Raw genomic sequence first — 13088 nt, 5'->3', positions numbered from 1 at the left:
CTTATTTTCACTTAATAGCAGTTGGTACACACACCCACATGCACAGATTTATACCAAGCTCTCAGGGCATCTGTCAATTTTAAAAATAGTTTCAACTGAACATGTTGTCACATGTCTTTAATCCCAAAACTTAGGAAGCAGAGGCAGGCCAGACTAGTCTATACAGTGAGTTCCAAACCAGCAAAGACTGGCTATATAGTGAGATACTGTCTCAAAACACACAAAAACAAAAAGCAAAAGAAAACTCCAACAGCATGAACTGAATGTCATATATCACCCCTGTGTTTTCTAAGTGTTTTGCTCACACTGACACAGTCTTGTATAATATAGTTTCAGGGGTATGGCTCTAGAGCGTAGGGCTTGTTTGAATATTAAAATATTTTACCTATAGTTCTTGCTATTTGTAACCCTTTCCCTGAAAAATGATTAACAGCAGGTTTCAGAAACTACCTGATCAATGCCTATTTCTTTTAGCCAACTGATAAGATTCACAGATATTACATCTCCTTCTACCATATATCTTAAGAATGTGTATCTTATTAAACTTCAGTTTCTTATAAATTTTCAAGTTTAAAATATTATCCTCATTATTTAGCTATTTAATAGATGTGAAGAATGATTGCAAAAAGTATTTTACTGTAGTTTTTCAGCTGGATTTAGATGACCTTCATTTTCACTCTCATTCTGAGAAACTAGAGAGGTGGCAGGACAGGGAACAGATGAGATAAGACTATTGGCCTCTCCATTGACAGCTGATGCAAAGCCCACAGGAGCAGAGAGAGCTACAGTTGAACTTCTCTTATCCCCACTTCTTTGGAGAGAAGTTGAAGGCACAACTATAAAAGAGAGAAGAAAAATAAGCAATCAGCAGACTAAGCATGGTATGAACCAGCATATATTTACAGTCTGGATTCTCACAAAGAAAATAAAATTAGTTAGCATCTTAAAATCTGCAGATTTAAATTTTGAAAGCTTATATACATACATAGGCCACATGTTAACATACCTCAACAACTAAACACATCAAAATACACAAGGAAAAGTATTTTTACTTCCTCCTTCCAGACTGTCTAGAACTTTTGCATTACAGCTACTAGATTAAAATACAAGGTTAAAACAAGACAGAAACTGATAAGAATTACAATTGTATATGCTAGAAAAACAATAAAAAAAAACACAGGATAAATTTATCTGAGATTAAAGAGAGTGAGTCACTATGTCTGATGTATAGAACACAAAAGGCCAATCCTAGCAGGTAATTGTTAAGACTGTAATTTTCTACCTCTAACTACTTCAAAACTACAGCCATTTATTTCTTCCTCAATGGACCTATCATTGTTTACTTCTCAGTTTAATGCCACAATTATTACAGTTGGTTTCCAATGGTCTCGTTATACTAGTCTTTAATCACTCTTTCTTTTACTTCAGCTCTTACATGCTTTTCTAGGAGTAGTTTCTTAAGAGTTGTCAGGCAGCAAAGTATGACTTTCTTTGTATATAAAACTGAGACAAAGCCATAAAGAGACCTTTCAAATCTTAACTTTTCCTTAGTTGTCTTCCTCTGTTCTTAAACGTTAACAACTAATACTATCCTCTACAGGAAGAGAAAGGTAGCTGAGATGAAGACGGGTGAAATGAGTGTGTTTCAGGGCACAAATAGCAGAGAAACAGGAGATATGTGAAGAATAAAGAACTAATATTCCAAGATGGATGTGGCAATGCAAACATATAATCCCAGACCTGCAGAGATTGAAGCAGGAATACTGAAAATTTGAAGTGGGCCTGACTGCCATTGTAAAATCTTATCTCAAAACACAAAAGAGAACATCCGATTCTTTTGTTATTTTGAATGATTTATTTATATTTTATATATATGTACCTGTGTGAATTTATGTTCATCACATGCATGTAGGTGCCCATAAAACCCAGAGACCATCAGATCCCCTGGAACTGGAATGATAGGCAGTTCGGAGCTGCTTAATGTCAGATCTGAGAACCAAACCTGGATTCTCTGCAAGAGCAGTAAGTGCTTTTGGCTGCTGAACCATCTTTCCAGGTCAAGAATGGGGATTCTAAAAATGGTGTTCCTATCCATTTTAATTTTTTCATTCAGACAAAAATGGGAATGTTATAGTAATAATGGCCAGCTGGGGTTACCCAAGCTGATTCCAAGTTCCAGCACTTAAGAGCTCCTATTACTGTGGGGAGAGAACTAGGGTTGATAATTTAACGAGAGACTAGTTCTAAATTATCCCTCCAACTTCATTTTTTCTTTTATGAATAAATTTAACATCTATTTGATTCTTATCACATACTGGCTTATTAAAAGGCTTTTCAGATTCAAGATTTTCTTTTTCAAAGATTATTTTTTCAAACTAGTTATTAACCTATCAAATACATACTAAGTAACTACCATGTGCCAGCATGTGTACTTATATGCCCTTTACATAATATTGCTGTATCAGATTTACTCACATGATGAGTTGTTCAGATGCTGATCTCGAAGGTTATGAAGTTCTCCAAGTAATTTGTCCATTTTCTGTTTCTTTTCCTGTAGTACTCTCATTTTGCTAAAAAGCTGTACTTTCTCATCAGGTAAATGTTCAGAAACTGAGGGATTTCTGCTCTGAGAAATCTCTCTAGTTAATGAAAGACTTTCTGCCTGTCTTCTGTTGTCTGGAACAGCTGGAGGCTTAAGTTTAAAAAAAAAAGAAGAAGGAAAATATTTAAAACAAATAAATTAAGTTGCATTTTACTGTACGTTGACATTTATTTTGTTTCCTATTTTGTTATTAATACCATCCTTCCACTAACAATCTTATACCTATGTTCTTCGATTACCGGAGAGCGTCTTTACATAAGGTCTGACAGGGATCATTAGAAAACTTTACTAACCTTTGCTAGATAACTGTCTAAAATGAATGGCTCACCTTATTTTCTTGGTGGGCAAAACAAGCATCACTACCTTTCCCAGTGAGAGGCAATGTTCACCCATTCTTCTCCAGATTCTACACTCAAAATTTACATGCATATAATTATTTTACAAAGTTCACAAAACTAAAACATTATTAATTCTAAAATTGTCCTGCTAGATATGGCAGCACAAGCCTGTAATCATAGTGCTTTAAGAGGCTAGCACAGAAAATGAAAAATGTGATGTCAGCCTGTCTTACAAAGTAAGACTTTGCTTCAATACTAAACCAAACAAAATTACTCAAAAGCCTTTCTTAAAATTGTCAGGAAGATAAAATAACGCAAGGGCATAAACTTAAAACTAATTTTAAGGGATCCAGGAACCAAAATGGCTCCCCTATCATTGGGAAGAGAGGCCCCCTGGTCTTGCAAACTTTATATGCCTCAGTACAGGGGAACGCCAGGGCTAAGAAGTGGGAGTGGGTGGGTAGGGGAGGGGGGGGGTGTCTGGGGGACTTTTGGGATAGCATTGGAAATGTAAATGAAGAAAATACCTAATTAAAACAACAAAATGCAAAAAAAAAAAAAATCAACCAAATAAACAACAACAAAACCTAAAAAAAAATTTTAAGTCTCTGTTTGTTTATTTTTTAAGCCAGGGTCTCATTACGTAGCCCTGGCTGTCCTAGATCGCACAATGTAGACCAGGCTGGCCTTGAATCCATAGCTCCATCTGCTTCTGCCTCCCAGTGCTGGGACTAAAGCCTAACTTCAAGTCTCAAAGGTTATAACCACCTAGTGTTTAAAAGAGGTCAAAGGAATGCTTATCTAACAGCCTACACAGAGAAAATACCTGTACTACTCAGCATAGTTAAATTAGCTTTTCTGGGTGTGGATCCATGGCTCACTGGTTAAGAGCACTTTGCTGCTCTTACAGAGGACCCAGGTCCTAGCATGTACATCAGGCAGTAACAATTACTGTAACACTAGTCCCAGGGGATCTGTTGTCCTCTTCTGACCTCTGTATGCATATGATACACACACACATTCAGGTACACATATACAAATAAAATAAAATAGATCTTAACAAAGTACATTTTCCTCTAACCTAGAATTTCTCAAAAGATAGTGTTAAGAATCATATGGGGCCCACTCAAATCTTACAAATCATATTTTGGAGGTTGACGGATTCTGTATCCATTTTTCCCCCTTTTTTGTTTTTCAAGACAGGGTTTCTCTGTGTAGCCCTGGCTTTCCTGGAACTCACTCTGTAGACAAGGCTGGCTTTGAACTCACAGACCCAGCTGTCTCTGCCTCCCAAGTGCTTGGATTAAAATTGTGCCCCACTACCACCCAGCTCCATTGTTTTTATTCAGTCAAGTCAGGTGATATTTATGTTTACTGAGGCTTGATTAGTTGATCCACTGGGTTAACTAATGTGATTTCTAAACTTAACTATAGAATCTAATCACCTGAGAATCACGAAGCTGATTATGGAAACGCTGAATTAAATCATTCAGTTCTTCATTTAGTTCAGATGTGATGCTGACTCCAGATAAGCTTCCTGTAGTTTCTGTAACAACTGAAAACAAAATTTAATACTATATTCAGTATAGAGAAGCCCCAAGTGAAGCATACATTGTAAAGGGGGAGAACTTCAACCTAACACTAATATGAAACTTTTAGTTACCTTACTTATCTCTCAGCCAATCAGTTTATTAGTTTATATCTAAAAACAGAAAACTGAGACAACTGCTAAACTCTAGTGACTCAAGTTTTTCAATCTCAACTTACAAGAAAAGCTAGGATTGTAGTCCCAATTAATAAATGTGATTTGGCTGGTCAGAGATAGGAAGGCTTTATCAGATAGAAGGAACAGTGCTGACTCTGCCTCCTCCAAGAAAACCAATACTGCAATTCAGGAATGGGCATGTTTTTCTACAAAGTATAGACTGAAAAGTAGCATGGCTCTCTGGAATACAGCTCTTGCCTCAACCCCCATTTCTCCCATTAAATAATAGGCAAAAAAAAATTAGCAATATGTAAATAAGATTGACAGTGTTCCATAAAACCATGCCATAAAGTAGACCAAATCCAGCTAGCCAAGCTTTGTACTCCCACAGCTGAATAGATAAATTTATTGAAGTAGCTGCTTGTGATAGAGCAGTGTCACTAAAGACCACAGGCTGGAGAGATGGCTCAGCGGTTAAGAGCACTGAGTGCTTGCTCTTCCAGAGGTCATAAGTTCAATTCCCAGGAACCACATGGTGGCTCACAACCATCTCTAATGGGATCAGATGCACTCTTCTGGTGTGTCTGAAGACAGCTATAGTGTACTCGTATACATAAAATAAATAAACAACAACAACAAAAACCCACATGTTTTATCATCTTCATTAAAAATAAAACAACAAAAATCCTCTCACCCTCCTAAAGCACGTTTCTGAAGACAATACTGACAATACCTACTGCTCTACTACCCAGTACCCCATCTTTATCCTTTAGCCTTTTAATTTTTAAAAGCCAGAAGCCATCTTTTTAGCCTTTCAATGCTAAAAGCCAGAAGCTACAAAATGCTTTTTTTTAAAAGAAAATAGCATCATTTTCTGCTACAGCAAACAAACAAACCAAAACAATAACAACCAAAAACTAAAAACTAGTATTTGAGACTGACAGAAATCTTTTTCTAGTCTAAACTCTCTGTGGAAAACACCAACATTACAATTCAGATAATTAACAAACAACTTTCTGGACAGTAAAAAAAAAAAAGCACTCCTTCTCTAAGGAAGATGTGTTGTGTCTCCGAACAAATTAGAAACACTAACCCTTGCTTTCATCAGTTTTCTACTGTAAAATTTCATAAAACACAAGGAAAAACTGTTTTAAAATTAAGCTAAAGTTCTTGTTGAAGAAGTATATAAAGCTCAAATATAAATCTCCTAATTACAGCCTTTAATTGAAATTCCTAATAGTTTATTTTTGTAAAAGAAATTATTTGTATATTTTAACCTAAAATTCAATAGCTTTCTACTAATATTCTCTATATAAAGCCTAGCCAAGTAAGAGACTCTGTTTGACATCCTTTTCTATGAAACAGTCCCAAGGGTAAAAAGCCTTAGCCAGTAGCCTACAATTCTGATGATCCAACAAGATGATGTAAATTCAACTACTCAAGATTGTAGAGAAGAAATTAGGAACTTTGTGAGCCCCACTGCTCCACAGGATGCACAGGCAGTTAACGGCTGTGAGCATGATACAGACACTACTTCAGTAGTGCAGCCACTGGTTAGTTGCCCATAAACCTGTAAGCAACCCACAATCTTGTAGGCAACCTTCATGAAACTTACAAAAAGCAAATAAATAATAATAATAATAAAATACTGGCCTAATTATAATGCTCAAAGATAAACTGAGAATTGATACGAAAACATAATTATAATTAAGCCAATGGAAGTCTATTATATTACTTTGCAAATATATACAATTGTTATCTGTCAATTAAAAAATAAAACTAAAAAAAAAAACCTTAGCTTTTATTGAGTTTTAATAAGCAACAATCTTACTTTTAACCTAATAACAAAACAGGTGACTCAATACTAATCAATTCTATTGTCACTTATAGTTATATACAGCTCTGAAGGAAAAAGAAAAAAAGCTTTGAGTCTCACCAAATACTGAGTAAAGTACAATAGCAGCTTTAAAAGTTCATAACTACAACTGGATTTCTAAATGAAATAACAGAACTGCTAACATTAAATAGTAAACATGCTCCATTAATTTACTTCCTTATTAGACTTTCTCTGTTTATGTTTTCTCCAGGGGCTAGGGACTGAACTCAGGGCATACTTAAGCTGGCAAACCTAGAGCCCTCCCTACTTTATTTTATGAGGCAATTTCACTATGAAGTATTATAGAGAAGGGAGGCTATGTACACATATGTGTACGTCAGAGGTTGATTTTGGTTATCTTCCTTAGTCACTCTCCATATTATTTTTGAGACAGGATTACTCACTGAGCCCAAAGCTCATCAACTGGCTAGACCACAGAACCCCAGGGACCCTCTTGTCTCCGTTCCTTCTGGAGCGGGGACTACAGATGACTTGGCTTTAATGTGCTTGTTGAGGATCCAAACTAAGGTCCTCATGCTTGGGGAACAAGCACTTTACCAACTGAGCCATCTCCCTGTACCCTAAGAATTCTTTGAGCCTCCTTGCCTCAGACTTCAGTGTGCTGGGATTACAGGTGTTATGATACCAGGCCTGGCTTGCTTATTATTTTTTAAACCTTCTTTGCAAGACAAATAAACAACAATCTTAGCTGAGTGAGATTTAAAACAAAAACAAAACAAAACAGCAGTAATTCCTGCAAAGTGGAAACAAAAAAAAACAAGATCCCTATCACCCTGAGGTTACAAAACAGTACTATATACAGGCCTGTCTGTTTTACCTCTCAAAGATACTCTGTCTGTACGGTATGATAGCCAGGAGTTGTTCCTGCAACCTCTTCTGTATAACCAGAGAAAAGCACAGAACAGAGTAAACCTGGCTTGCAGGTTGCTACACTAGTCAACAACCGAGATCTGATAATACAGTAATAGCAATTCATTTTGTAATAATGAGCCTTTCTTCTAAAGCAATTATTCTGTGACTATCACATACCAGAGTCATCCATCACAGCTATAGCTTGCTCTGCTTTATGCTGCAAAGCTAGAAGAGCAGCCTGTCGGCCCTGCAGAGCTCGCAGCTGCTCCTGCTGTTGTAACATTCTTTTTAATAAATCATGTTGTTTCTTCAAATTTTCTGTCTCTTCCATAGGCTCCTGCTGAGGATCTCTGGCCTGAAAAATAAGACCAACAATACTAATACCTGACAGTTGAAATCCATGGCCCTGTTTCATTTGCCAATGGCAAAGTACAGCAGATACTAGTTTCAATTAAATACACAAGTCTAGATACAGTTTTAATAGACTTAGAAAACTGGTATGTCCCATACTAAAAATTGAGTAATTTTACAGTGAAAAACTATGAGGAGTTAAAAGGAAGAGAATAAAACTCTTAGAAAGCAGAAGGTTTCAAAGTATAGGAAGGCAAATGGAGCTATACATACTGCAGACAAAATAATAGGGAATTACAAATTATACTGAGTTAATGTTCTCAAAGATTTTCTCTACAAACTATCAGGTAGCAAAACTTTCTACCCATTCCAGAAGATAACTTTCCACATACACAACAAAAGCAAAGTAAGTGAGGGCAGGAGAGAAGACAGAGACACAGAGAGTAAATATTCCAACTTCTAACCAAGGTCAAGAATTTTTAAATATATTTGATTATCTTATGTAAAAAGGCCTAAATGAAGCACATTAAATATATAACAAAGCAGAAAACTCTATTTTGTATCAAGTGGTTTTATTAGTTTTTAACTCTTAAATTACATCCATTTAGCTGAGTTTGGGGCATAAACTGAATCTGGAAGACTTCCCCAATACAATAAAAATTTATCATCCTCTCTATATGCAACATAAAAGATTTGAATAGGGACTACTTAGAAGAAACTACCAATGGGGGTGGAGATGACTCAGCAGTTACACACGCTTGTTACTCTTGCATAGGACCCAGCCCAGGTTCACTTCCCACCACTCCCAGAGGTTCACCACCACCTGTAACTCTAGTTCCTAGGCTCGAACACCCTCTTCTGATCTCTGTGGGCATCAGACATGCATAGGATACCCACTCATACATACAGGTAAAACACTTATACATGCAAAACAAAACAATATTTTAAAAGAAAAATTTAAAGAAGTAATGACCAAGTGGGCTGATGATATGGCTTAGTGGTAAAGTTCTTGCTTTAAGGCCACATGTGTTCAAAAAACAAACAAACAAAACAAAACACATACACAAAATTAAAATTTAAAACACAGCTGAACAAAACTAATCAAAAACAGAAATGTAAATACAGCCCCAAACAATAAATTTTAAGCCAAGTTATATATAAAATATATTGTAAAGATATTCTTCATAAATGATTTACCATCAAAATATTTTAAAGTTCTATTATTTTAATCCATTGACAAAAAAATATTCCCTTTAATGTATTGATTTGGTTTCAAATTTGCCACACTAACAAATTTTTGTTGGGAATATAAAATTTTAAATGATTTCTCCCCTAAAATTACTAAAGCAAGTAAAAAGTTAAATGATTTCTTTTGAAAGTACAAATGAATACACTGATCTACTCTCCCTGGGCAAATGAGATTTCTAGAGAAACCACAGGGAATACAGACAGCTCAACAAGTTTCCTTCTGGATGACATCCTTCACCAGCGTTACACAAAGCCTCTTCCATCTACCTCCTCCAAGTAGAACCATCAATATTGTAAATAAGACTGGGTAGCCATGACAACATCTTACATTGTGACTTAGAAATGGGGGAAAAGTGAAGAAAGTACAGTTAACTATTCAGAGGATTAACTATTAAGATGAGACTAGAAGTTTAGTGCAGGTTGATGACACCTCACACCTTTTATACACACATAGTTTACATTTCAGATTAGTAGTCACAATCAACTATGAAGAAAGCTGAGAAGCTAGCTGGCTGTAGTGGCACATGCCTTAAATCTCAGTACTTGAGAGGCAGAGGCAGCTATAACTCTGAATTCAAGGCCAGTGTGGTCTATATGAGTTCCACCCTAGCCATGAGTTGTACCCTAGCTACACAGTAAGACCCTGTCTTTAAAAGCAGGGGGATTGGGAGGAGGCAAATTGAACTGCTTGCCTTATAAGCATAAGAACTTGAGTTGGATCCTCAGAACCTATATTTTTTTTTTAGAAAAAGGCTAGAACTAGTGGTCCACACTTATAAACTTGCTCCTTCAAAGGTGGGGAGAAGCAGATACGTGGAACCCATGGCCAATCTCACTGGTTTATTTGGTCCAGTTACAAGCCAGTGAGAGGCACTGTCTCAAAACAATGGTGGGACAGTACTCCTCTCACAAAGGATAGGTAGGTATACATGAAGCTGTTACAGGATACAAAACATTACATCTATAAAATACACCAAAAATATCAGTCTTTGTAGATAGTTATCATTTTATATCAACCTGCAACTCATAAGGCTGTTTTCAGCTCGGAATCTAACATAGAATCAATCTGAAACCTTTCCCTCTACTCTTCAAACACACTCTATTTTAAAAGGTCTCTTAGAGGGACGAACTGGAAGGAGTGAGAGTTAACAGATTCTATAAACAGAAAACAAACTTAAAAGTCAAGTGATACCAAGTGAGGTTTTATTTAATTAAAATCATTTGTGAATTATGTACAAGTTAGGGTGTGCTGCATTAGGATAACATTAATAACCAAGACTAGGGTTGGCAGGATGGCTCAGCAGACTACAGAGCTTGTCTTACAGCTAAGCATTGAGTCTGATGGCCTGAGTCAATCCTGAGGACCCACATTGTCTAGGGAGAGCAATAAAGGTTGTCCTCCACAAGCATGTTGTGGCCCACCACAGGCATACACTCACACACAATAAAAATAAAAATTTTGTTTTAAAAGATCAAGATAAAGTATAGTTAAATTGTGACAAATCCCTGAACAAGTTTAAGTTATAATTATTCTTATTTGTAAGAATACTTTCCAAGAGACAGAAACAGAAGGGCTTTGGAAGGTTGTTTGTTTGTTTGTTTGTTTGTTTGTTAATGAACTACCACAGGGTGAAAGAAGACCTGGTAAACATGCTACAGTGTCTGGCAATTGTATAAGAAAGAAAGACAAATTTTAATGCATACCTGGAGTAGTTCACATTCCTTTTTGCCCCTTCAATGCTATTAAGTCTAAAGATAACCAGGCACTTTTCTGCTTAAAGGGGTAACTTAAGCTTAATGCTTTGTATAACTAAAGACAACCCCTCAACACACCAAAAAAAGTAATAATAAAAAAAAAACTGCCAAAATATTTGAGGTTGTTTCATCATCTTAAACATAAAAAAAAAAAGAAAAAAGAAAAATGAAAAAGAATGAAAAGAAGGAAAGAAGAAAATATAACTATAAAGTAAAAAATGATCATTGGTGACAAGCAGACAATAAAACTTCTGAAATTACTATGGTGTATCCTAAACTAATAAATCGATATTTAACTCTTGCTAAAAGGATACACATGCTTTTACAAGTGCTATTTCTTTCAAATGTATTAGAAGAACTACAGAAACTGCCTTCTTCACTTAAGTGCTTTTATACAAATCACAGGAAACTAAAACAAAAAACATTAAAATCAAACACTGAAAAAGAAAATCTAGCAAAACATTAAAACACCAATGAGCAAATCAACTAATTTTTTTCCAAGAGGGAGAGAGAGGAAGAAGAAAAGATTTTAAACAGGAACACAAATAAATATAAGCCAAAAGCAGGAAAAAGCATGTCTTCCATGAAGGACAGAAAACCAGGACATCTTGTACTGTTTTCTTTTTCTCTATTTATAGTAATAATACAAAAAGTTAAAGTATCTTTCGAATTCATAAATAATAGTATTATAAACAAGAGCAACTTAACAAAAAGATTTTAAAATGTTTTATATAGCTTAAAACTTTAATAGCAAAAAGAACAAATTATTCTATAATTTATAATAAATCAAAATCAGCTACCATATTTTATCCATGCAGAGGTGTATTCTAAAGCAAAAAGATTTAAAAACACTTAGCAACAGCATTTTACTAAAACAGATTACAGTATATCAATGGAGTAGATAATTTAGTGTTAAGAGTAATAGCCGTTAACAGAAAAACAAATAAAGAAGAAATAGAACTACATTGCTGCTGCTCATTTAAAGACTTCCCAAGTTAACATTGTGAAGTATACCTTTGAGGGAAATCCACGTTTTCGGCTACATTTCCTATTAGGTCTCAGTTCCCTGTCATTCTGAGGAGCTTTGTCACCTTTCCCTTTAGGACTTGTAGTAACATCAATGTCTGAAACCTGTTCTTGGGAAGCTGAATTCCCTAGTTTGTCCTCAATGCAGGGCCGAATTCTCAAGACTAAAAGATGCCTCCTTCATTAAATAGTGTAACATATTAAGTTAACACAAACTCCTGTTTAACATATAAGCCAGCCTTGTAAATAAATACAAAAATGTCTCGTTTCACCTTAAAAATAAATTTAACCCAAAGCCATCCCCAAGAGGAAGTAAATTTAATTAGACTCTTAAGTTTCTATAGAATAAAGTTACTTACTAAATATAAGCAAGTGTTATATCTGCGACAAGTCTTAAGTATAGAAAACTGCTAAAGCATATTTTAACATTTATTTGGTACATAACAATTTACAAAAGGCCATGATTTTTTATCATTATGAAGGAAATTCTCATCACAGTAAATACTTTGGATTTTAGTATGTAAATTACAATCAACTGTAACATTCCTCTCCTATAAAATCCTTTATCAGCCAACCCTAACCCTTCTGCTTCTCCTGGTATGAAGAGAGAAACTATTCCCAGGACCACTATGAACAGAAAACAATTTCCCACAGCAGAATCCATTTTCAACAACTGTTTGGATCAAACCCCGAGTATTTCCTAAATAAAAAGAAAAAAAAATCAAATTTCTTACTTTAAAAAAGGTTAAATAGGAAGGATAGGGAGGAGAAAAGAAACAGGTAAAATTTGCAGAGCAGTAATAAAAGGAAACAAACCCTCAAATTCCTAGTGCTGAATGGTATCTTGAAATATATTACAAAAATCAATACATGGGTGCTAATCATTACAAAGAAAGGCTTACTTTAGTAGTGCTACGTGTTTGACAGTTACACACGTGTATGATTAGAGTGTTGCTTCCATAGTGTAGTAGTTAGCACATGCACTTCAGGGAAGTGCACATCTGTTCAAATAAAAGTGTTTAAAAGCCAAGCAGTTTTGAAATACAGTACATTCTTTGAACTAAATCAATCTTATAACCTTTTCTTTCTCCAGAGTCCTATAAATTACTCTTTCCCAAGGGGAAAATGTTTTATTAATTTTATTTTATAGTCAGAAACCACATTACTTTTTCTTCATTGAGAGTAAATAATGTTAACAATATCCTGTCTCATTTACTAGCTGTTATTTCAACGTTTTAGACATCTAGCTTTGCTAAAGTACTACAGCATGAGAACTTTTCAAAAATCTTAGCACATTTAAAATGAGTCCTCACC

At 35.2% G+C, this 13088-nt stretch overlaps 1 protein-coding gene across 10 annotated transcripts in view; it reads right to left on the bottom strand.

The window, feature by feature from the left end:
* Positions 1-13088, bottom strand: part of Pcm1 (pericentriolar material 1) — a 94605-nt gene that overhangs the window by 59153 nt on the left and 22364 nt on the right. For all 10 annotated transcript variants that reach the window (XR_001778411.2, XM_006509298.3, XM_006509300.3 and 7 more), the window contains 4 exons: positions 7572-7749; positions 4386-4495; positions 2476-2692; positions 638-836 (listed from right to left, as the gene is read on the bottom strand). Coding sequence is in view for 9 of the 10 variants with exons in the window: in XM_006509298.3 (XP_006509361.1) it covers positions 638-836; positions 2476-2692; positions 4386-4495; positions 7572-7749 (704 nt within the window). In the remaining variant the exon portion in view is untranslated. The remainder of the gene's footprint in view (positions 1-637; positions 837-2475; positions 2693-4385; positions 4496-7571; positions 7750-13088) is intronic.

This window comes from Mus musculus, chromosome 8 (genome assembly GCF_000001635.26).
Source record: "Mus musculus strain C57BL/6J chromosome 8, GRCm38.p6 C57BL/6J".
NCBI classification, from domain to species: Eukaryota; Metazoa; Chordata; class Mammalia; order Rodentia; family Muridae; genus Mus; species Mus musculus.
The sequence above is the reverse complement of the archived record's forward strand: the minus strand, read 5'-3'. Positions and strand labels throughout refer to the sequence as shown.